The 26401-nt window shown below is 38.5% G+C and overlaps 1 protein-coding gene across 1 annotated transcript in view; it reads right to left on the bottom strand.

The window, feature by feature from the left end:
* Positions 1 to 22381, bottom strand: part of TFB1M (transcription factor B1, mitochondrial) — a 62901-nt gene extending 40520 nt beyond the window's left edge. Inside the window, exons 1-4 of the mRNA XM_040448818.1 lie at positions 22147 to 22381; positions 18992 to 19143; positions 4532 to 4640; positions 3064 to 3215 (exon numbers count right to left, since the gene is read on the bottom strand). Of these exons, the coding sequence (XP_040304752.1) occupies positions 3064 to 3215; positions 4532 to 4640; positions 18992 to 19143; positions 22147 to 22279 (546 nt within the window). The 5' untranslated portion in view covers positions 22280 to 22381. The remainder of the gene's footprint in view (positions 1 to 3063; positions 3216 to 4531; positions 4641 to 18991; positions 19144 to 22146) is intronic.
* Between the last annotated feature and the right edge of the window lie 4020 nt (positions 22382 to 26401).

The raw sequence follows: 26401 nt of genomic DNA, 5'->3' as shown, positions 1-26401 counted from the left end.
TGTCTCAAAAATAAATAAACGTTAAAAAAAATGTATTAAAAACGCACAGCACTATTAGGTTTCTCCGGTTCTTCATAGAAGGCTGTCAATACCCTGGTCAGTGTGTCCATACCCCCGACTTCTCCAGGCACCTTTAGGACTGCTCGTGCTTTGAGACGGTGCCTTTGTTAAGGCGCCACAGGGACAGTGGCAGCAGGGTGGCCGGTGGGCTCTAGGAACTGGAATTTTTATGTGTGAATTATTTTTTTTTATTACGTACGGTGAATTATTAAATTGCTTCAATATCCAACCATTCACTAAATAATCTTTTTTTTTTCCTTTGCTGACACAGGATACAATCGTTATCAAATATGAAGTTGTCTGATTCTGGCTTTTTTTTTTTTTTTTTTTAATTTTCTTAATGTTTGTTTACCTTTGAGAGAGAGACAGACACAGAACTGGAAGCAGGCTCCAGGCTCTGAGCTATCAGCACAGAGCCCAATGCGGGGCTTGAACCCACGGACAGCGAGATCATGACCTGAGCCGAAGTCAGACATTCAACCAACTGAGCCACCCAGGTGCCCCTGATTCTGCGCCTTCTAATGTAGCCATCACTCCGTCTCATAATGAGTCACAGTGCTTCGGTTATTAGAGTTTACAACACATTTTAACATTTGATAGGCAAGGCTTCTCTCATCACTCTTCTTTTTTTCAAAATTTCTTTTCCATTCTTGCAGGTCCACTCAAGATGATCCCTGGGACTTCACTCACTACATTTCAAGATGTTACTGAAAAAACATAATTTGGAAAAATGAAGCAGCTTTATAATACTCATTTTTTTTTTTTCTTCCAGGGTTCTATTTCTCTTGATTTAGCTCAGTGATTTTCTGAGACTCTCAGTAAAGTTCTGTGATTTTTTTTATACAGGTCCCTCTTTTTTCCTTCAGTTTCCAGAATAAATAATTATATATTTCCAATAACATTTTTACTTGTCTTTCTAACAGTGATATATTTTGTTTGCTTCAATCCTTCCTGTATTTGATTTTCTATTTATCACTAATTCAACCCCACACTCTCCCCAACTTACCTATTCTTTCAGTATATGCAAACATGATAGGTGTCTTATCAAATTCTTTGTGCTACTCTGAGGTGAACTGAATGTTCTTCTGAGGATTCCACGCTCTGTCTTCTATAACACTGGGCCTTCTGTCTCCTAGATTCATACAATCGTTCTTCTTGGGGTCTCTAATCAGACCAGTGCGATAGAGGCTTTGTCATTATGTCAGAGGTGTTGGTAGAGGTTAGTGAAGAAGTTCGACCATGTTTGAACTCCTCCAAATATAGGAGAATAAGACCAAGCAATCCAATCCAACAGAAAAATAAGCAAAGGGCAAGTAGTTCACAAAAAAGACGCTATCTCAAAGGTCCATAAACATGCAAAATGGTGCTTAGTTTTTTAAAAAAGTTCATTCTGAGAGAGAGAGAGAGAGAGGGAGAGAGAGAGAGAGACAGACAGACAGACAGAGAGACAACGCATGTGCAAAAGTGAGGGAGGGACAGCAGGAGAGGGAGAGAGAGAGAACCCCAAGCAGGCTCTGCGCTGAGCACACAGCTTGATCTTGACCATGAGATCATGACCTGAGCCACTATCAAGAGTTGGACGCTTAACCGACTGAGACACCCAGGTGACCCTGGCGCTCAATTTGATTAAAAATTTAGCAAAAGACAAAATAAAACCACAAAACACACCATTCAGCTCTGATTAACAAAAAGTACAAGTCTGGCAATATCAAGTACTGGCAAGGATATGAAGCAAAATGAACTCACATACACTGTTGGTGGGAATATAAACAGGCATGATGACTTCAGAAAGCAAATTAGCATTATTTAGCCAAAGTGAAGATTGGGGGAACTTAAGATCCAGCATGGCCACTTCTGGATATATTCTCTAGGGAAAGCTTGCTTATGTGCTCCAGCTGACATAAATAGAAGAATCTCCATGACAGCTTTGTTCGTAAAAACACTGGAACAGGATTCCAAAACAGGGGAATGGGCAGATAAATTATGACTTAGTCAAAGAGTGGGTAGTGTATAACTACACAAATAAACTACAGCTATGAGCAGCATAAGTGAATGAGGAGAAAAGAAGTACATAGTGCATGAATCCATTTGCGTAAGTTCAAAAATGGAGAAAACTAAAGTATATTAATTATACAGGTAAGAATCTATGTGACAAACTAAACAGGGAATAATAAGTTCCAAATTCATGGTACTGATTACTTTGGTGGCAGGTGGAAAACCAGAGATACAATCAGAATGAGTCATACAAGAGGGTGTCAACGATGTTGGGAGTTTAACTATTGAGTTGAGTGGGGGGGATTCAGGTGTTCTTTTTATTAAGCCATACAAATCCATCACATACTCTTCTGTATTTGTAAGTCATAATAAAAAATTAAAAAAAAAAACAAAACACTTATAGTCTGCAGATCCCCTCATTAAACCTCTGCAGCACAAAACCTGCCCTTGCTTATTACCCCGTAGGATTATTTTCTAGAGAGTGACCTGGGAACACTCCCGCCATGGGAATGCAGGCATAGCAGGCCCAGCAGAAGTAGGGGATTAAGTGAAAGTCTATGTACTGCATAATCAGACACCAACCTCCTTCCCTTTCTCCAAACCGACAGATTACCGCATTCCTCACCATCTCATGAAGTTCAATGTATCAACTTTAACCGATCACAGGCCAATCCCTATGTATTATTGTATCAGCAGCAGCCCACAGATCACGTCTCTCACTGTTCTATGGCCCTACTAGGTCCCTGTAGGTACGACACGGCCTTCCTGGCTGGCAGCACAGCACCCGTGTTCTCCACGGAGAGCTCACAGCAGTCACACCTGTCATCATCATGACATGCTTAACTGTTGGTTGAGCTGGTGTTGGTGTGTATGTGTAATGGAGCATTAACTTAGAAAACACAGTCTGTCACAAAAATGCAGTATTACTTTGTTTCAGAATTCGAAGAGCCAAAAAAAAACCCAAAACCAAAAACAAAAACAAAAACCAAAAACACGGTCAGAACTTACCTCTGCCACTTCCTTTTGGAAAGTCAATGTCATCTGGGTTCTGCCATAAACAAAAGGTCCATCCTTACAAGAAACATTTTCAAGCCACTTGATAATCAGTGGAGTTGATACGCTAAAAGGCAGATTTCCAATAATATGTACATTTGGAGGATCTGGTTAGCAGGAGGAAAAAACAACTTGTAACGATTTCATCAAAGTATTCTGAATAGTATTTTGGTTAAGAATAAAAGTCAAACTGGGTACTAACAGCGTCAAACAAAAATACATGAAACAACACGGCTACCTAATTTTCAGTCCATTTATTCTTCAAAAGCAATGTTTCCTCATCGTCAGCTTTGAATTATTAAGAAAAACATTCTACCTTAATTAGTGTTCAAAGTCCTCAGGTTTCCCGGCTTAGGAAAACTATGAAAGAGACCGGATTTGAGGGAAAAGGTAATTTGATCCGGACGTGGGGAGGTCAAAGTGCCTATGGGGCACCCAGGTGAAGCTGTCAGAGAATCAGATGCCCAGGAAGGGGGTACAGGCTGCATAGACAGATAGAAGTGTCTGCAGCACACAGGTGGTAAGTGTAACCACAGGAGCAAGGGAATTCCTGCAAATCTGGAGCACAAGAGCAGGTGCTCAAGAAGAAAGATCTCAGGAACAACATCTAAGAGGTAGCTGGAAAAAGAACCACCAGCAAGGAACAGCTAGAGAAAGTCATACAATGTAAAAGGGAAAACGGGAGGACCTGGTGTCAGGGAAGACACGAGCAGAGAAAACATCCGGAAGAGCAGGTAACACTCAAATGAATGCCTGAGAACTCCGTCAGGTAAGGTTTGAGAGAGGAAATCAGGAGGTCACCCTGGCTCCGGTGTGACTGGGGCCGGACCGGAGACCTGAAGGCAGTGTGCTGAGAGGAGAGCCGGAAGGCGGAGGCAGGCAGTGGCCACCTCTCTGGTGCTGCGGCCACACACACGGAAGCGGTCACGCCAGTAGTACGTGTTCTCAAGGGCTTTCTAGGCAAGTAACACACCCCATCTATCTCCGGATTCCAAAGAGTTGGTACACAGCGGGGACCCGACTGTCTAAAAAATGAAGACCCTTGGCTGGCCACGGAATGCGAGACGCTGGTAACTGGGTGTGGCTTCGTTTACTAAAACACTTCTTTTTTTCACCATTTGGAAAAAGGAACACTTCCTAGTTTATCCCATCATTACATGGTGTCATAAAAATAGCTTATTTGAGGAGAACCCTAAACATTTGAAAAATAGAAGACAAATAAAATAGAAGAAAAAGTAATTAGATTTATCATTTTGGAAAAGAGTAGAAAAGCAGAAAAAATTATAATGCACACTACGTACTCAATTCTGTTTTTATAATATTCAATATAAATGTGTAATGTTTGTAATGTATAATAGCATTAAATATTTGTACTATAAATAATTATAAAAGAAAATAAGAAAACCAACCCCAAATCACTTACCATCTTCCCACTGTCTTTTAAGACTTTCTGGAAAAGCCCTTTCTATCTTATATGTCAACACATCACCATGGACAATTCTCAGTTTTCCAGGTGCTGCATCGGAAAGCATCTAGTTTACAAAAAGATCAATAAAATGAGTTCATACTTTGGAGAATAGTGAAACACACACTCTCTCTCTCATTCTCTTTCTCTCTCTCTACACACACACACACACACACACACACACACACACACACCCTGCACCCAACATAAAACTTGATTCTTCATGGTTTAAAAAACAACAACCACCACCCAGATGCAGTCCCCTGAAGCTTAGGAAGTTTAAGAGCAGGAGCGAGTACATGTATCACTAACATCCCTTCTAAAGGAGATTTATAAGGAAGAGGTGACCTTCTTTCCACATCAGGTATCACCTCAAGAGGCTCAGACACCCTCGGCTCCAAGTTAGGGAACTTTTGCCCTGAGCACCCCTTGGTGCTGCTGATTCTCTCTCCTAACCTTCTTCTTGCCTAATTCTGGCCACTGGTAGGAAAGATGAAAGAAACACCATAGAAGCCAGAGAAGAGACCCCGGACCAAGGCACCTACTTCGTAGATTACTCCTGCTTTTGGGTAAATGCCGTGCCTTGCACATGCTTCTTTACGGCATTATGACCTACTATCTCGTAATTGTGCATACAGAGGTTTCTCCTCCCTGTGATAACATATGCTCCTTAAGGGTAGCACCTGTTTCCCATCTATCTTAATGTCCCCTGCAGCTACAAAGTGCATAGTAGGTGCTTCAGATTTTTTGATAAGTGAATAAGCGAACGATCAACTATAAAACGGGAAAACTTCTCCTCCCAGCCTGAGATTTGAGATTCCCAAAATTTGTAAAGTCAAGAAACTTGCGAAAAATTATTTCACTGATAAATCGGGTAGAATTATACAAGTAACACTTCAAAAATACAGCGCTGAAATGCTTAAATTGGTAAGAAGCTAAACATCTCAGTTTGGGAATCATCTAGTCTGGTATATTTAGTCATGGTAGTTTAGCAAAAAAAAAATTGTGTATCTCCAATACTATTGTACTTATAGATTATTTTAAATTACCAAATTTGCTAAAACTTAATCTGATGAGTTCCAGACAATAAATCATGGAAAACATAGTAACTCCAACATACTATGAATAAAAAAGGAGGTAACTCTCTTTGGGACAGGCTCTTATTGCATAAAAACTATGCATTTAATGACCGCATTTACCATTAATGAAGAATATTAGTTGTTTTCTAGAATTCTGCTTCACATAATTAAAACAAAACAAATTTGCATACCAAAAACAAAGCAGAAGAACCAAGAGCTTATGCTTCATGATCGTATGTATAGAAAGTAATAAAGTAATTAGTAATTAAGACTAAAACAAAACAAAACCATGTAAACTTAGATCTTTGGCATTAATATACATGCTCTGATAACCACGTTTGAAATGTTAATTTTTTAACATTTAACTGATACACACTCAGCTACATACCAGAAAACTGGTGTAACACACGTTAACCTTCCTTTCCTAGGTTTAAAGTTGTACTGCTAGCCTATTTCTTTAGGATTGCCCTTCAGACTTAAGTCTCAGCCAATGACAAAGCAAATCCTCCCAAGACTACTCTGTAGCTTGATCTTCCCCTTTCAGACTCCCCACGGAGGAAGAAATGAATACTGGCGACCATAGCTTTCTGTGAAAGCCTTGAAGCAATTATGGGGGGGAAAAAACGCCATACAAACTGAAATGATAGTATGAATGATTACAGACAGTAGCCACTTAAACACCTAATGATATTCAGCAATGACACACATTTTCTTACCACCCACTAATAGAGAATGATGTTTTCATTACCATGACAGTATTTGGGGGATGGTGGGGAGGTGGGAAAGATCACTAGTACAGCCAGAAGAGCACCCCTGCTTTACACTTTAAAGCCCTGACGGTGTTAGCTCATAACGTGCTCAAAGCACAGCTGACTACAAATGCAGGCACCCGATTATAGTCAAATGAGTATTTTTACAGACACTCGTAAGTTGTTCCATCATTTTTATTTTAGTTTTTAATGCCATATCCTTCCAAAATGAGACTTAAGTCAGTTTAGAGTAAAAGGCATTCATTAGATAAGGCTGTAAAAGAAGAAACAGAAAACCAAACAATGAAAGAAGCAGGTATGTAAATCCTACAGGTGTTAGCTCTGACAATTTATACACTGAATTATAGAATTTTTACTCTCTACTGGAAATAATTATACTAAGTCTCCAGGAGAGAAAATGTTTGTTTTTTTTCTTCCTAGCATTAAGTTTTGTGAGGGGTATATGGAACAAAATAATACAGAATGCCTTTAACAAAAATGAGGAAACAAATGCAGGAGTATTCTTCATATGGTCACTTAAAAAATCTCTCGAAGTCAAGGTTTTAGAGATAGCTTTTCTGCAGGGGGCAAGCACCTAAGGTCCACCTAGGTAATTTGTTGGTGATCTCATTTGATGAGGAAATTTTTTTTTAAGTTTATTTATATTTACTTTGAGAGAGACAGAGAGAGAGAGAGCACACATTCAGGGGAGGGGCAGAGAGAGTGGGACAAAGGATCCAAAGTGGGCTCGGTCCCGACAGAAGAGACACTGATGCGGCGCTCGAACTCAAGAACCAGAAGATTATGACCTGAGCTGAAGTCGGACACTTAACCGACTGAGCCACCTAGATGCCCCTGATGAGGAAATAATTTTTGCGACTTTTGGAACTTATGCACAACTAGAAATTCCTTGAGAACAAAGAACTATATTGAATGGCCATTTGGTATGTTTTATGCCACCTCTCATGGTGGGTGAGGGACTCCTGGCAGCCAGCATTGTAGAGTGAGCTAAAGCATTAATTACACAGCCTGGTGATATTACCTTCTTCCTGACCTGTTACATAGTAGGAACCCAAACACTGTTGAAATAAGTGCTAGGCAAACTGTCAGGAAAACTATATGAGAATGAAGGAATCTATAATACAGAACACACAGAATTCTTCTGTAGAACACACAGAAAAGACTAATGCTATTATTCAAAAGGAATTTAAGATAATGTTACAATAGATATTTTTTTTTTTTAAGGAAGAAGATGACAGCATGACTTCAAAGAGTCTCCTCGTTTTATTTTTTAAACAGGACCAAAACATGCATGGCAGAAACTCATGTACTCAGTCTCATCAAGGATTTAGAGATTTAATAAACTTTATATTCAAACAGTGCTTACTCCTTTCAGCGTTAACATTTCTTAAAGAGAAACTTCTACAGTAGCCTATCTTTTTCTTGTCTGATTGCTATGGCTAAGATTTCCAGCATTATGTTGAATAAAAATGGGGACAATGGACATCCTTGTCTTGTTCCAGATCTCAGAGGAAAAGCTGTCAGTTTTTCACAATTTAGTACAGCATTGGCTATGGATTTTTCATAATATGGCCTTTATGATGTTGAGATATGTTCCCTCTAAATCTGTGTTGAGTTTTTATCATGAATGGATGTTGTACTTTGTCAAATGCTTTTTCTGCATCTATTGAAATGATCATATGGTTTTTATTCTTTCTATTAATGTGATGTATCACATTGATTAATTTATAAATATTGGACTACTCTTGCATTCCTAGAATAAATCCCACTTGATCATGGTGAATGAATTTCTGATGAATAATAATGAAGTAGCAGAAAGAAAAGTTAAGGAAACAATCCCATTTACAACTGTACCAAAAATAACAAAATTCCTAGGAATAAACTTAACCAAAGAAACAAAAGACCCATACTCCAAAAACTATGAAACCCCGATGAAAAACATTAAAGATGACACAAATGGAAAGATATTCCATACTCCTGCATTGGAAGAGACAACATGGTTAAAATGTTCACACTACTTAAAGCAACCTACAGATTCAACGCACCCCTATCAAAATACGAACATTTTCACAGAACTAGTACATATTACCCTAAAATTTGTATGGAACCAAAAAGACCCCAAATAGCCAAAGCAATCTTGAAAAAGAACAAACCTGGAGGTATCACAACCACAGATATCAAGATATACTGAAAAGCTACAGTAACCAAAACAGTACAGTACTGGCAAAAAAACAAAAAAACAAAAAAACAAAAAAACAAGACACATGGATCAATGGGGCAGAACTGAGAGCCCAGAAATGAAACCAAGTTTGAAAGGTCAATTAACCTTTGACAAAGGGGCAGGGATACAGTGGGAAAAAAACATGGTCTCCTCAACAAATGTGCTGGGAAAACTGGACAGCTACGTGCAAAAGAATAAAACTTGACCACTTTCTTACACCATACACAAAAATAAAATGGATTAAAGACCTAAATGTGAGACCTGAAATCACAAAACTACTAGAAGAAAACACAGGCAGTAATTCTTTTGACATTGGCCATTAAAAAAAAAAAAAAAATTTCCAGATACATCTCCTCAGGCAAGGGAAGCCAAAGCAAAATTAAACTACTGGGACTAACCAAAATAAAAAGTTTTCTCACAGTGAAAGAAACCATCAACAAAACACAAAGGCAACCTACTGAATGGGAGAAGATATTTGCAAATGATAGATCTGATATGGGGTTAATATCCAAAATATATAAAGAACTTCTACAACTCAACACACAAAAAACAAATAATTCTATTGAAAAATGGAAAAAGGTCTTTTTCCAAAGACAAGATACAGATGGCCAACAGACACATAAAAAGATGCTCAACATCACTAATCAGAGAAATGCAAATCAAAACCACAATGAGATATCACTTTATACCCATCAGAATGGCTAAAATAAAAACCATAAGAAATAACAAATGATGGCGTGGTGGAGAAAAAGGGAATCCTTGTGCACTGTTGGTGGGAATGCAAATTGGCACGGCCACTGTGGAAAACAGTATGGAGGTTTCTCAAAAACTTAAGAATACAATTTCTATATGACCCAGTAATTCCACTACTGGGTATTCACCCCCCAAAAACTAAAACAGTATTTTGAAAAGACATATGTGCCCCTATGTTTTCTGCAGCATTATTTACGATAGCCAAGATATGAAAGCAACCCGTGTCCATGGACAGATGAATGGATAAAGAAGATGTGGTGTATATATATGCGATTATTATTCAGGCATCAAAAAGAATGAAATCTTGCCATCTGCAGCAACATAGATGGACCCAGACGATAGAATGTTAAGTAAAATAAGTCAAAGAAAAACAAATACCGTATGATTTCCCTCATTTCTGGAATTTAAGAAACAAAACAAATAGAAAAGAGGCAAATAGAAAAATTCTTGAATACAGAGAAATAACTAGCGGTTGCCAGAGGGGAGTTGGGTGGGGGAATGGGTGAAACAGACAAGGAGGATTAAGAGTATACTTATCTTGAGGAGCGTGGAGAAACATAACAAACTGTTGATCATTGTACTGTACACTTGAAACTAGCACAACACTGTCTTAATTATAATTCAATAAAAAAAATTTGTGAAAAATAAACAGAAAAAGTTACAGAGGGTAATCTTGCTATACAATATCACAAAATTCTCTTCCTTAAGCCAAGAACAATGAACCCAATTTCACCCTTTTCTTGACTAGGGGTCATTGTTGCCTGTAGAGTAATGGCGTCAGTGGTTATGATGCCTTACTACTGCGCTTTTTTTCAGTTTTACGTTTGCTTTTTATAGCTTTTCTGCCACAGTAATAACTGTCACTTCCTGCTATTGTCAGTGGGTCTCCTTCTAGCATTGATCTACTTCTAGTTTGTAGTGGACTAGGAAGTCACTTTGGTTGTAAGCCACCTTCTACTTATTTGTTGAGTTTTGATTAACTATGGCTGTAGCCATATCTTAAAGATAAATTACATGTGTGAAGTATGTAATCATGCCACGACAGAAAGTCAGGCCATCTTCCCTTTTGTAAAATTTGCTAGAGATGAAAGAATTTAAAATTTTACGGTCTCTGATGAAAAACAGCTCCTTTTGCCAGGATGACTGCACTACAGATCCCTTTATAAGATGACAGAGAAGGGGGATAATTATAATAGCAACCACTTACTGGCTACTGGCAATATGCTAGGCTCTATATGCCCATCTCTTTACATAAATTTCTTACCATCCTTGTAATGATCACAAACAATAACTATTATCCTCATGCTGCAGATGAGAAAGCTGAAGCTAGAACAGGTTCACAACAGCAAGCTCAAGATCGAAAGCTACTGAGTGCCTTATCTGAGATCTGACATCAGCCAATTTGTTTCTCAATTCTGTGAACTTTCCATCCTACCTATCAGGTAGAAACAATCACTGTTTACCTATTATAAAACCCAGAGGCAATACTAACAATAATCATGACTTCCTATCTCCAAAGTTCCACAAAATAAACACACAATGATTAAGAAGAATCCTAGAGCTTCTTATTCTGGCTAAGATGCAGAACAGAAGACCAGATAGTCTCTTCTGGCTTAAACAGATAAAAAAATAGACGAAACTACAGTTTTGAGACACTGGACAGCAGGAAAGCAGGAAATCCTGCAGATCCAAGAATCTCAAGGACTCTCACACAAAAGAAACACGAAGAAAAGGACACTAAGGTGCACCGTGATGAAACTGTTCAAAACCAGTGAGAAATCTTAAAAGCAACCAGGGAAAAAAGGCAGAGGAGCAAAGATAAGAATGACAACAGATTTCTGGTCAGAAACAATGCAAGTGAGAAGACCGTGGAGCCACGTTTTTAGAGTACTAAAAGAAAACAATTGCCAGTATGTTTTTCAACAACAAAGGCAAAATAAAATACTTCTTCAGACATACAAACACTGAAAGTTCCACAAAATTTACAAAAAATGCTGAATAAAGTCTTTCAGGTAGACAGATAATAATACTAAGTGGACATACGGATGAGGAGCACTCAGAACAGTAACCATATGGGTAAATATGTAACAATTCTTCTTATTATAGTTGACCCTTTAACAACAGGGTCTGAACTGCACTGGTCCATGTGTATGCGGGTTTCTTACAGTACTATAAATGTATTTTCTCTTATGATTTTCTTAATATGATTAGGATAATAGGAATATGATATGATTTTCTTCTCTCTAGATTATTTTACTGTCATAAACAGCACTAACACATGTAACATACAAAGAATGTGTTAAGTGATTATTTATGTTATTGGTAAGGCTTCTGGTTAATAGTAGGCTTTAGTTAAATTTCTGGGGAGTACAAAGTAATACGTGGATTTTCAACTGTGCAGAGGTCAGTGCCCCTAACCCCCACATTGTACAGAAGTCTACTGTATTGAAACCTCTTTAATATAGCATTGACTGTTAGAACAAAACTAACATTGTACTGTGAAGTTTACAGCATGGAGAAGCAAAACACAGGACGCCAACAGTACAAAGGCCTGACAGGGAGAAACACATTATTCTAAGATTTGTATGCTACACATGAAGTGGTATTTTATTACTTGAAGGTGAACTGGGATATGTTAAAGATGTATACTATATACCTTCAATAAACTACTAAAAATAACAAAGAGTTATAGATAAAAATTGCAGTAGGCCCAATACTGGCCCCACAAAATGCCCACATCCTAATCCCTGTGACTATGTTACTTTATATGGTAAAAAGGACTTTGCAGATGTGATTACAGATCTCAGAATGGGGATATTATCCTAGATCATCTGGGTGGACCCCAAATAATCAATCACAAAAGACTTTAAAAGAGTGAGTCAGAAGGATCAAAGTCAATGATAGATGTGGAAGTGAGAGGTCCATGAACTAATGAATGCAGATGGCCTCCAGAAGCTGGAAAAGGCAAAAAAACAATTCTTCCCTGAAGCCTCCAGAAAAGGAACACGGCCCTATTGACCTCCATTTCAGACTTCTTATCCCCAGAACTGTAACAGAATAAGTGTGTGTCATTTTAAGCTGTTGTGTTTGTGGGAATTTGTTACAGCAACAATAGAAAACTAGTACACAAACAGATGTGGTCAGATTGGTGAGAAAAAAAGCAAGACCCAATTATATGCTGTCGATAAGAAATCGACTTTAAATATGAAGACATACAGGAAAGGATGAAACTGACATTAATCAAAAGAAAGCTGGCATGGTTCTGTTATCATCAAAGTAGATTTTAGAGGAAAGAATATCACCAAAGATCATGATGATCATTTCATAATGATAAAGGAGCCAATTTGTCATGAAGACCTAACAATCCTAAATGTTTATGCACCTAAATAACAGTGTTTCAAAATAGATGAGAGCAAAACTGAGAGAAATGCAAGGACAGACCAACGAATCTGCACTTCAGAGATTTCAATACCCCTCTCTTAACAACAGAACAAGTAGGAAATCACTAAGAATACAAAAGGCTTGAATAACTCCAACTTGACCTTACTGAAATTTCCATAGCATCCAATAGAAGAATCTATATCCTTTACAGCAGAAGGCATATTCTGCATAAGGAACATTTACCAAGATAGATCATGTGTTACACCATTAAACAAGTATAAATTAATTTAAAATGATTTTAAGTCATGCAAAGTAAGTTTTCTTATCACAATGGAATTAAGTTAAAAATCAGTAACAGAAAGAGATCTGAAAAACAAGCTAAATGATACACTTCTAAATACTCTAAGAAGTCAAATTAAGAAATTAAAAGGGAAACTGGAATTGAAGGTTTATCTGGAAATTCTCAACTTCTTTTAGAAATCTTTCTTTAGGTATAAAATCTCTAAAAAAATTTTTTTAAGTAAATCAGTATTTTGAATAAATGAAAATGAAAACACAACACCTCAAAATTTGTAGGATTCTACTCAGGTTGTATTGAGAGGAAAATTATAGCACTTAACACCTATAAGAAAATTAGAAAGCCTTCAAAGAGAAAACCTCAGCTTCCACCTTAAAAAAATATAGAAAGAACAAATTAAACCTCAAGGAAAGAGAAGGAAGAACATAAAGATTTCAGAGCAGAAATCAGTGAAATAGAAAACAGAACACAAGACAGAAAAATCAATATCAAAAGCTTTTTTTGTTGTTGTTGTTTTTTCAGAAGATCAATAAAGTTGACCAATATGTAGGGAGACAAAATACCAATATCCGGAATGAGAGAGACTTTATCACCACAGATTCAATGGATGGTTGGCTTACCATTAGAAAAAAAAAAAAAAAAAGATCAACAGAATTCACTATATTAACAAACAAAAAACAAAAAAAGCCATATGCTTATCTCAAGAAACTCAGAAAAAGTATTTTTGCCAATACATTATTTAAAATATATATATATTAAAAAAACAAACAAACACCACAACCTCTCAGGTAGCTAGAACAGAAAGGACCTTCCTCAGGCTGACAAAGGAGATCTAGGAACACCCTACAACTGACATCATACTTACTGGTGGAAGTCTGAATGCTTTCCCTCAGATCAGGAATGGGCAAGGATGTTTAACTGTACTGGAGATTCTAGCCAAGACAAAAAGAAACAGAAGCAAACAGACTGAAGTGGAGGAGGTAAAATGGTTTTTATTATAGATGAAACGATAATACATGCAGAAAATCCTAAGAAATCTACAAAATAGCCACTAATAAGTGAGCACAGCAAGGCTGCAGGATACAAAGTCCACTCCCAAAACAAATGATATTTCTACATAGTAGCAACAAACAAATGGAAATTGAAATTAAAAACCAATACCAAGTATAATAGCATCAAAAAACAGGACACAGGTAGGGATAAATTTGACAAAAGATGTGTAAGACTTGAATACGTAGAACTGTAAAATACTGCTGACAGAAATTAAAGAAAATCTAAATAAATGGGGAAATATACCATGTTTAAAGATTAGAAGCCTAGATCATTAAAATGCCAGTTCTCCTAAAAGTGATCTAGAGTTTTAATCAGGCTTAAAACAAAACAAAACAAAACAAAAAAGAGGGAATTTATGATTTAATGTTAAAACTATATGGAAATGCAAAGGACGTAGAATAGCAAGAACAATTTTGGAAAAGGCAAGGTTGGAAGACTCAAATTACCTGCTCTCGAGTCTTACAATAGAACTACAGTAATCAATACAGGTTGGTATCAATGAAAAGAGAGATCTAGAACAAGAGAAAAGAGCTGGAAGTCCAGGAACAGACCAGTGTACATAAGACCAGCTGAGTTTCGACAATATTAACAAGCCAATTCAATAAGAAAAAGATACAATTTTCAACAAACGATGCAAAAAAAATGAACTTCTACTCCCACCTCACACTACATACAAAAGGTAACCCAAAATGTATCATAAGCCTATGTGCAAAATCTAAAACTTTAAAACATCTAAAAGAAAACATGGAAATTCTTAGTTCTTGTTTTGGCCATTATCTTTAACATAAGATGCAAAAAGCATCAAATTCAAAAGGAAAAACAACTGATAAACTTTATTAAAACTAAGTTTTACTCTTTGAAAGACACTGTTAAATGTCTAAGAAAATGAAAAGGTAAGTCACAGCTGAGGAGAAAGCATTACAAAACACGTAGCTGACAAAGAACTTGTATCTAAACTATATAAAGACCTCTTACAATGCAATAATATGAAGACAAAACAAAAAATGCTCAAAATATTTGCACGATTCCCCAAAAAGATATACAGATGGCAAATAAACACACGAAAATATGCCCAAAATTACTGATTAGGAAAATGCAAATAAAAGCTACGTTAAGACACTGTAAGATACTTGGGGCGCCTGGGTGGCGCAGTCGGTTAAGCGTCCGACTTCAGCCAGGTCACGATCTCGCGCTCCGTGAGTTCGAGCCCCGCGTCAGGCTCTGGGCTGATGGCTCAGAGCTCAGAGCCTGGAGCCTGTTTCCGATTCTGTGTCTCCCTCTCTCTCTGCCCCTTCCCCGTTCATGCTATGTCTCTCTCTGTCCCAAAAATAAATAAACGTTGAAAAAAAAAAATTAAAAAAAAAAAAAAATCTCACTCCCCTCCAAAGCAGAGACAATCGGCTCAGCCACAGAAATGTAACAATAAATAACTAAAAAATAATAAAGACCTCACCCCCCCCCACCCCAAATGCACAATCACAAGAGAATCCTTCAATATTAAGAGAAAGAAACCCTGAATGTCCAATGCTGGTTCAAGGAGGTGGGACAAAGCTCCAACATTCCCACAGCACTAGGGATTTATTTTCCAGTGATCCAAAGGAATAACCTTTCTCCTCTACCTCTTTCCAGATTAGCAGTCTCATGATCAATCTTTAATTAATAGAAATGCCCAAGGCACAGGGATAATAATTTAATTGATTACTTATATCGAAAAATATATTGCATGGTTAACTAAGTATGAGGCATTCATTTAATCCTCATTACTATCCTACAAGCAAACTGAGGCCCTGAGACATAGTTACCTGCCCAAAGTCATACACCCAATAAATGGTAGAGCCTGAAGTCAAACCCAGACAATCTGATGCTGCAGTCTGTGTTCTTTAAACACAAAGCTATATTATAGTACTTTCACATATCAGACATGTTTTTTTACCTTACAACATGCTGACGGTGAAACCTGTATGTTAGTACTGTGTTAGTAACTGTGTTAGTAACATACTACTGTATTTAGTAAGATCCTAAGATGCCTCATATATTAAGATATAAGATGCCTTATATAGTGAGATATAAGATGCCTTATAAGATCCTAAGATGATATTATAAGAATTGGATCAAGACACAAATGACATACTTTCAGCTAGAAGACATTTTATAAATTATTACAATTTCTTTAAAAAGTAATTCTATTAGCTCAGAAACCACTAAAATGGAATCCTTTAAATAGATCACACCTTCTGCCTTTATTCATTTTCATTATTAATTTAGTACCTCTAAATGAAAGTGGTTTTACATATTAAAACCTTCTTTACAGGAAAAAGAAATCTATGTGATATTTTAGTACCCAACATTTCTTTTTAAGGCAAATTCTTTTCCTGCATATAAGACACTAAGAATTAATTTTGCTTCTTCTACAGAAACATGTAAGAAGACAAATACACGTTTCTTGCAGAGTAATTTACCTTGAAACAAATCTTTGTATTCAGAAAAAAAGTCACAAAACTTTTTAAATAACCACTGCCACACAATTATTCATTCTCGCGATTAAATGATCTCACCGTCGTGAGATGAGCCCTGGGTCCGGCTCTGTGCTGACAGTGCAGCGCCTGCTTCAGATTCTCTCTGCCCCTCCCCCGTTCACGGGCACACGCACGCGCACCCTCTCTTTCAAAATAAATAAAAAATTTAAAAATGACACATTTAGTTGGCTGATTAGATAGACACATAAAGTCAACCTTTTATTTTCCCATTGAAGATATTATTGAACACCTGCTATACTCCAGGCACTGTTGCACATGGTAGAGATACAGCACAGAAGAGAACACACAAAAATCTCTATGCTCTTTGCAGTACATTCCAGGCGGGGGGGAGGTAGACAATAAATAAGAACATACAGAAAATGTATCCTATGATGATCAATCCAACAAGATAAATAAAACAAGGCAGGGGTTAGGAGTGCAGGGGCTGGGGCAGGCATTTGAAAAGAGAAGGGTGTAGTTGTCTTTTAAAAAGCCCCTCTTCACACATCTTTTGTTGGGATCAGAGAGGACAGTATGTAAATTAAGGTGGGGATGAACAGAAATTTGATTCACCCCCTTGCCTTATGAGAAAGAATTGCACATAACAGATGGGAAGACTGAGGGTTAGGAAGTCTCTTCAAGGGCAATAAAGTCAGAAGAGTAGTCTCACGTCCAGAAAGGGCTAGATGAAAAAATTTGAGGGGCGCCTGGGTGGCTACCGACTCTTCATTTCAGCTCAGGTCATGAGCTCAGTTTGTGAGTTCAAGCCCCACGTCAGGCTCCACACTGACAGCCGAGACCCTGCTTGGGATTCTCTCTCTCCCTCTCTCTGCCCCTCTCCTGCTCATGCTTTCTCTCTCCCTCTCTCTCTCTCTCTCTCTCTCTCTCTCTGTCAAAATAAATAAATAAAACTTAAAAAGAAAAAAGAAAAAACCTGAAGGGAATGACATAGTGTGCTTCAGCTTCTTATTATTATCTCATGATCTCACTGAAAATAAAATATTCCCACTTTCACTTCTGAGATGCAGACAGTTCTTGAAAGAAAGTAATTCAAAGCAAAAAATCAGTATTAAATTCCATATTTGATCAAGGAATATGCACCATATGGCAATCCCAAAATAAAGTTATAAATCTAAAACCAATTCTGTCAATAGTGTAAAAATTAGATAAAACTAAATTTTATATAACTTTTTAAAGCAAAAACTAGATGTAGCCAAATAAAAGCTGATAAATAAAAACTCCTTTAAAAAAAACAAAATAAACCCATTGCATGCACACAAAGCCCTAGATTTTCAAACAAATTTCCTCAAACTATTCTGGCAGAAATTAAACATTTTTCAATTGTTGCATACACAAGCATTAGGACGTACCAATTGTAAACCAATTTGTCTCTTGTATGATGGTAATAACGCAGATAACTTTATTTTTCGGTTACACTCAATAAATGGCTGCTTATCTAAGCCAAAGGCTAAGGGCTCTTCTAAACTTTTAGAATTACAGAGGAATCAAAGTTCCTTAAGCCATTAAGTGCCCCCTGTGAAGAATTCCCTTTACAATATCCCTGATACAATGGGTTCCGCTGTTTGCTACCACTTAAAAAAATGTAAGTCCCACCTTATTTTAAATCCACATCTGCCTCCCTCAATTCTTACCTATTTGTAGGATTGTTTTTTTCTAGAAATCAAAATAAGCGATCTTCTTCGTTGCCACCTTTCACAGGCAGCTCTGAATCCCCTCACTCAAAGATCCTCTCCTTGGAAACACGCCCAGCTCCTTCAAATATTTCTCATATAACAGCACTTATTGTCTCATTTCATTCAAACCTCATGTTAAATCTACGTGTACAGTGGTACAACTTCACTTCTTCGCCTAAGAAATTCTTAACAAATGCCTAAGCTTGACAATTAGTCTCTCTTAAAAGAAACCTCGGTTTTCTCCATCTTTTGCTTACAGAAAGGATTTTCTGAATCTAAATGAAGTTCTCAGAAGTCATGCCAATAGCGGGGTCATTATTGGCATTAATTATTTTCCTTAGTTTTGAAGGAATGGGCCAGAACATACATGGCTATTAGATTAAAAAAACAGATCACACAAAACTAGGTTAACATTAATACATAAAGCAGGTTTATTCAAATAGTGGTCAACAGACCATGTGGGGATGCTTGTTAGAAATGCAATTCCTAGACTTCTCCAGACCACAGCATCAGAATCTCTGGAAAAGGATCTGGAGATCTGCAGTTTGAGGAGCAACCTACACAATCTTTGGATATCCTGAGGTTAAAAAATCATGGACTGAAGATTTAAATTGGGTTTTTACCTCCTAGAAAAGGCATTTTAAGTCTCTCACCTGTAATCCAGGAATAAATCGACTATCCTTTTCAACCACCAGAAGTTCAGTAACATTGGCATTGAGAATGGATCTTGTGATTCCCCCTGGCCCAGGGCCCACTTCATAAACATAAGCATTTGTCAGATCGCCAGCTTTCCTTACAATTTTATCTAGGAGAGAAAAAAAAGTTTTAATTATCTGGACAAATTTCAATGTATAGAAGTTAACAAAAAAATAATCTCCACAAATTCTTATCAACCATGACTTAACTAATCCTTTACACCATATTTATCTAGTTATTTAACTCTTAGCCTAAACCAATAAACATGTAGTGGCCATCCAATATTCTACCACATTATAGCTGAATTGTATCAGTCCCTTAGGAAAAACGGGATTATCATGACAAAACTTCCTAACTTAAATGTAGTTAACACTGTATTTTCTATCCATTCCTCTGCCAAACCAATCAATTCCTAACAACTGACCAGCTAAACCATTTCTCTACACTTGCCAGGTACTGAATATCTGAATAAGACCAGTTTCACATTCAGAATTTCTACTGCTCCCAGTTATAAATTCAAAAGCAAAAAGTAATGAGAGCCTCGTTTTTACCTATAGACATATAGCTGGTCAACATGGCCATAGCAACAAGTTCCTAGATCATAGGATTAGCAGAAATTTACAGATTCTTGGTCACTTTTCTGGAAAAAGCTAAACTTATACCTGGAAGTTTTTTAAACTTTGCAAATTGATATGGAAAAGTTAATGTTTTGAATTAATCAGCCTCTTTAAGTAAGCAGACATTAAGAAATCATGAAAAGGATTGTGGCAATCGATCATCACTTCTGGAATAACATACAATGGGCTGGTCTTACTGACGGAGATAATAAAATCCAAGTAAGTGAGGCTCCTGGGATAGTGGGAACTTAGCCACTGAAAACAACTTAGCCAGTGAAAACACACCAGCACTTCTCTGCAGTGTTCGCTGGGATTGTATAGTACCATTTTTGTAGGCTTCAACGCAGTAATAGTCTTTCAACCATCCAAAAATAGTATGCCTTCTGACTGGCTGGGAGGGAATTAATACACATCCCCAACCATTTGTTTTAGGTGGTTTACAAGCTTTCTCCCAGCATCTCAACAATCCTTCCAACACATTAAGAACTACTATCCCAATTTAACTTTTCATTTGTTTCATTTGGGCAAGGTCATTTAGAAAGCAAATGGGAGAGAAGGGACTCCAGCTCAGGTGTAAGTTCTAAAGCAATCCTTCCTCCATTACAGACCAATGCCCTTCAGAGGGTACAGGGATGATTATTATCCCTTTCAGAAGGAAAAGGCGTAATGAATTCAATATTCTCATTTTTTTAAAAATTTTTTAATGTTTTTTATTTTTGAGACAGAGACAGAGCATGAACGGGGGAGGGGCAGAGAGAGAGGGAGACACAGAGTCGGAAGCAGGCTCCAGGCTCCGAGCCATCAGCCCAGAGCCCGACGCGCGGCTCGAACTCACGGACCGCGAGATCGTGACCTGAGCTGAAGTCGGACGCTTAACAGACTGAGCCACCCAGGCGCCCCTATTCTCATTTTTTTTTTTAATGGAGAACTAAGATCGTAGGCAGGTCAGGGGCTCTGCCCTCAAACTTTTCAGGCACATTCAAATACAAATGAGTATCAAAGAGGCACTGCCAGTTCACCAAGCATGTGCTCTCACCAGAGCTTCCCACCGCAGACAGGTACTTTAATCTCTTACTCTGGTTCCCAGAGAAGAGGGAATAGTACCTAGATTCCAGAATTTATCCCCGGGGAGAACAAAGCCTCACATGAGATACTATAAATGAAGAAATTTTTTTTATATTAAAAATATAAGATCAGGGCACCTGGGTGGGTTGGTTGGTTAAGTTTCGTACTCTTGATTTTGGCTCAGGTCATGATCTCATAGTCGTGGGATGGGGAGCCCTGAGTCTGGCTCAGGGCTGAGCACGGAGCCTGCTTGGGATTCTCTCTCTCCCTCTTCCCTGCTCATGCTCTCTCAAACATTTAAAAACATACATACAAAGATCTCTATTTTCAGCCTTGAGAATGGTGCTTTATGTCTATCATATGTGACTAACAACTGGCAATGCTGGCTCTGGTCATTTCTAGGACTAGAGAATTTTAGAAGCAGATAACCCTTTAACGCTCTGGAAGGAGGGGCCCTCCTCCAATTAACATAGGAGAACCTGAAGCTTAGTTTCTACTGGCAGAATAAAGACTCCACATCCCATTATTGTGCTTTGTAAACTCTACTTCCTTTAATTGAAAATGAACTTCTTGGGTATGATTCGTTGATCTTTTTAGCTCCTAAAGGGGGCCAAATGGAGTATCAGTATCTCAAATACTCTACTGCAACAGTGAATTAGTGGACACATTTGTTAGGTTAGTCTTGCAACCTCACCTTCTAGAAGGATCACTAAGACACAGGAGCGGTGGTTAAACGCATGCATACGTTTGTCACCAGACTCTGCACTTCAAACTAGTTCATTCGATGGCACGTGAATTTTACCTCACAGAAAGCGACTTAAAATCAGGGACGGGAACAATGTAAACCTACTAAAAAACGTAAGCCCCTTGCGGAAAGACGTTGCCTTGTTCACTCCCAAACTGCACCTCCAGCACTAGCACAAAGTCGTCTGTTTGACGTGTATTTTACTGAATATTTGCGCCCCGCGGGTTTTGCATTCAACAAGTAAGCGTTTAAGTAAGTAATCCCATGAGCGACCCACTTTCCGACGTGTTCTCGAAGAACTCCCCGCACTAATTGAAATTCTAACTTCGGACTGCATGAAAATCAAACCTAGTGTTAATGCAGCAAGACTCGCATTTCCACAACCGCCTAACACGATACGCGACCCCTGCCTCCCCCAGGGTTTGCTCGGCGTCTGTACCACCTGCTTCCCCTGGCCCACGGCAAACCCCCGAACACGCCATTCCGCGAGCAAACAACGCATTCCACGCGTCTCCTGGGCGGGGCTCCGGAGTTCTTTGCACAGAGCGGTAGAAGGACCTGACCTAAGGCCCGCTGCACACTGCCTGACCCCAGATACCCGCCCGCAGGATCCGCGCGCAGACCCCCGGCCCGTGTCCCCAGGGATGCGGGGAAGACAGCCGGGGAGCACTGAGAAGACAGCCACCTGTCAGCCTCAAGTCCAGGAGAAAATTCTGGGATAGCTGCTTCACCGCTTGCAGCCTGAACAACTTAATGATTTCTCGAATCGTGGGCAACGGCGGAAGGCGGAAAGTGCTCAGCGTCCCAGAAGCAGCCATAAGGCCCCGCGAAACCACCCAAGCCACTTGGCTAGTTTTTTCACGCTGTTCTTAAATCGTCGGGGAGTGGAGAGGGAGGTGGCGGGAGTCTGGGAGCGTAAAGGCCCGCCTCCGAGCCCGCCTCCCAGCCCACCTCATTGGTCGGATGTGCCTCGCCGGAAGCGAAGAGGGCAGACAGGAAATCCGGGTGCACCCAGAGCTCCTGCTCCGCGTCTAGCTAAGCGCGGTGCAGGCTGGGTGTGCGCTGCTTTTCCCTCGGCGGGCGGGGCCTCTCCCGGGTGGGAGGTGGCCAGAGCGGCCCGCGGAGGCGGGGCGAGGCGGGGCCTGGACTGGAAAGCGCAGGCGCGGATCTGAGGATGGGTGGAGCCCCGCACACGCCGTGGTGAATTCCGGAGGGTAGACGTGCCGACTTTCCCCTCTGTGGGTAATTGTGGGAAAGCCAGTGATTGGAGGCAAAGCTATTGGTGGCTAACAATTCTCTTTTATGGTGGGTGATTTTAGAACCTTAGCACTGCAGGTGCCGGATGGCAGGTTTCTAACATCTCTCAGCCTTAGTTTTTTCATCTGTGAAATGGATATATCTGCCTTAAAATTGCAAGCACTAAATGAGAAAGTTGCCCTGTGTGCAGATTCAGAACATAGTGCAATGCATGGCATACGGTAAGCCCGCAATCCATGGTGGTCGTTACTACTGTAATGATGTAGCAGATGAAGGCGACCCAGAAGGTTAAAGGTTTTGAACACAGTACAAAAGTGAGAAGGCTGGAGATAGAATCCAATTCTTCTGACCCTTCTAAACATATTCTGTCAAGGAGAAAAGCCGCCTTGTTGAGAGTTTAGGAAGTCATGTATATTGAATATCGGTTTTTGAGCCTTTCGCTAACAGTCTTACATTACTAGTCTCAGGTCAGAGAGGAGGAAACAAAAACTTAGGTGATATGAATTAATTGATATTCACAAAGCTAGAAAATTGTGGAACCCAGATCCAGTCTAAGTTTCTGGACATGTATGGTGGCGGTTCTTTCTAGTCCTCTGCCTTTGCATTGACTACCAGTTGCCACTCCTTGTTTACTTTCCCAGAGCTTTCTTATTACCCCTCCATGCTCCAAGTTTTGCAGTCTCTTGCATAACCGGAAAGGTAAGGATGAAAAGGAAGGGAAATAAACGTGACAATACTAATAATAGCTAACATTCCCTGAGGTTTTCCAAAAATACCACGCTTCACAGCTGGGTGCTTTACAACTATTATCCCATTAATTGTTACAAAAGATAAAGGCTTAGAGAGGTTCAGCAATTTTTTTTTCCTAGGCTGCATAGCTAATAAGTAGTGGAATCAGGATTTGAATCCACAAGTCTGTGTCCAGAGCCTGCTTTTTAAGCAGTGTAGTCAAGGTAGAGAGATCATTTGACTTGCCTTGAATGGTTACATCTAAGTACAGACTCAAATCTGAGTTTTGTCTTTCTGTTACAACAGAAAAAACAACAAAGCAAAGAAAGACTGAAATCTCTCTGCTAGATCAGAGAATTTAGCTTTTCTGACCCTGGTTTTGCAAACTGCTGCATTGACCACAGTAAATCATAACATTTTTTTTTTAAGTTTTCAGAGAAGTAAGCTGAAAATCAAGCTAATGGAAAACCAAATAACTGGGGAGATGATATGAGTGAAATCAAATGAATGGAATTTCCATTGAAATCTCAATAGAAAACCCAAACAACTACCTTCTGTTACAGCAATATTAAAAAGAACTGTGAGATAATCTGACATACCTCCTAGCTTTAGAAAATTGGAGGTGACTCTCAAAGAGGTAAGGCAGTTTGCCCAAGGCAGCATAGAAATGTAGTTTGAAAGCCTAAACTCTTGATTCAGTGTGTTTATTTTCCACAACATACCATACTTGGGAAGACATTCGTTCACGGTTACATTAATTGTTTCATTTACTCCTCAGAGTGTTCCTATGTGAATGAAATTATTATCCTTATTTTACTGTTAAGGAGTCATTTGACTTACCCAGGATCACACAGCAAAGTGTAGAAAGAAGATTTAACTAGAGTGTTTTCTTTTCTGAGTTCTGATTTCATGGGCCACACCCCTCAAATATTAAATTATTTTTAAGTTAACTAATGTATGTTAATTTTATAATGTTATTTAAAAAAATTTTTTTTAATGTTTATTTACTTTTGAGACAGAGAGAGACAGAGCATGAGCTGAGGAGGGGCAGAGAGAGAGGGAGACACAGAATCCGAAGCAGGCTCTGGGTGTCAGCACAGCCAAGCTGTCAGTAGAGCCCAGCGTGGGGCTCGAACTCATGGACTGTGAGATCATGACCTGAGCTGAAGTCAGACGCTTAACCGACTAAGCCACCCAGGCGCCCCTATAATGTTATTTAAATAAATGGAATATGAATCTGAGTATAAGCTTAGGTTTACAGTTTTCATATGGTTATTTAACTAAAACAATTACAATGAATATATGCAAAGCTACAACATCAGTACAAATGATGTTAAATCAGGGTGTTAAATCACTGCTCTTAATGCAGACTGGCAAGATTTTGTCCTCTTAAAAGTTCAGCTTACTAAGGTTATGGTGTGCCATGTAATGATTTTCTCATCAGTTTTCTGGATCTACATTACCACCAAATCTTTGCTCAGAATTGTTGCCCACGTGCCTTGCCTTTTTCTTGGAGGAAAACGGAAGCTACAAATTAAAGTCCACTTGTATCTGTTTTCATTAGCTTGGAAACAAATGAAGCTGAATTAATTGGCACCAATACTATCTTGAATATGTATATTGCATGGCAGTTGCAAGGAGGATATTCGATGATGTAGAATGTGCTCCATGAACTTTTTAAAAAAAGATTAACACCAACATAAAAACACAAACAAAATTAAAAGGAGTGAAAACACATTTACATGGAGAATTTGTGGATTCCTGAGAATTTATCCTCACATCTAAATAGGAGAATTCTTGTCCTAAGCATGCTACCTTCAGCAGTCAGCATTTCTGAGGTTACATCCTATTATTTTACAAGGCACTTTGCCAAGTTATTGCACTTAATTCTCATTTCAATTCTGTGTTGTCAGTTTGCAAAGATATTAGATGAGCACCATTATGGTGTGGGTAAGCATGAGGCTGAATCTCAAACTCTGATCTTCTGAGTTTACTCTGCTGTTTTACCTCTGGCGTGTGTTAAATAATTGTTGAGCTGAATTTTTAAAATTCCATTTTAGGAGAATCTTCCAAGTTTTTAATAGTTCTTGAGATCTCATAAATACTGATCCTCAGTCCTTTAATTTTCAGAAAATTATGCATAACTCCCTGCAAAGCCTATGAAATCAGCAGGGGGTGTTTTAGTAGTATATTTCACATATTAATGCAAACGGTTTTATCCCTTAAAAGAGAAGTATGAAGTTTCATCAGTTTTGAAGCTTTGAAGTATCTGTTTCATCTAGATATAGATTTTAACATGCTAAAATATTATAATTAATACAGAAATTACTAGCCCCCCCTATCAGTGAAGATGAAGAACTACAAATGATTCAGACCAAACTAAAATGCAGAATTCTAATTTTCATAAATCCCAGAATGGTTATGTAGGAAAACCACTTATTATTTTAGCATTCATATTAATGAAAACGCCTATGTGACTTTATTTGGTATAAGTGATGTAGTGTCTATTTATAGGAAAAGTGCTAATTCCAAAAGGTGGTGGTTTTACAGTTCTCTGAAATAGACTTGAAAGCCACAAAGAGCAATATCTTTCTGCCGTGTGGGAATTTTCAGAGAAAATTAAATGCGGCTCGGAATTACCAAACTGAACTTTACAAAATGACTGTGATGGCATGTGAAGTGCCCTTTTCTGATTGTATTTTATAATTTCACATAATATGACTCAATACAACTCAGTGCTCTTGAGAAATATTAACGGCTGCATTTTGTACATAGGTTTTTTTTTTTTTTTTTAACGGTTGTTTGATGCCCACTGTTCACAAAGGAATCTAGTGACCTACGTAGAGGAAAGAAGGAAATACATGATAATTCTGAACAGACCAAATGCTTATTCTCTGGGGATAGAAGCAGGGCATTGTAGGGCAAGCAACACCGGCTAATTGCCTGAGGGAACC

This window comes from Herpailurus yagouaroundi, unplaced genomic scaffold, assembly GCF_014898765.1.
Source record: "Herpailurus yagouaroundi ecotype Mexico unplaced genomic scaffold, PumYag 198, whole genome shotgun sequence".
In the NCBI taxonomy this organism is placed as follows: domain Eukaryota; kingdom Metazoa; phylum Chordata; class Mammalia; order Carnivora; family Felidae; genus Herpailurus; species Herpailurus yagouaroundi.
Note: the sequence above shows the minus strand (reverse complement) of the source record. Positions and strands in the feature narration are given on the sequence as shown.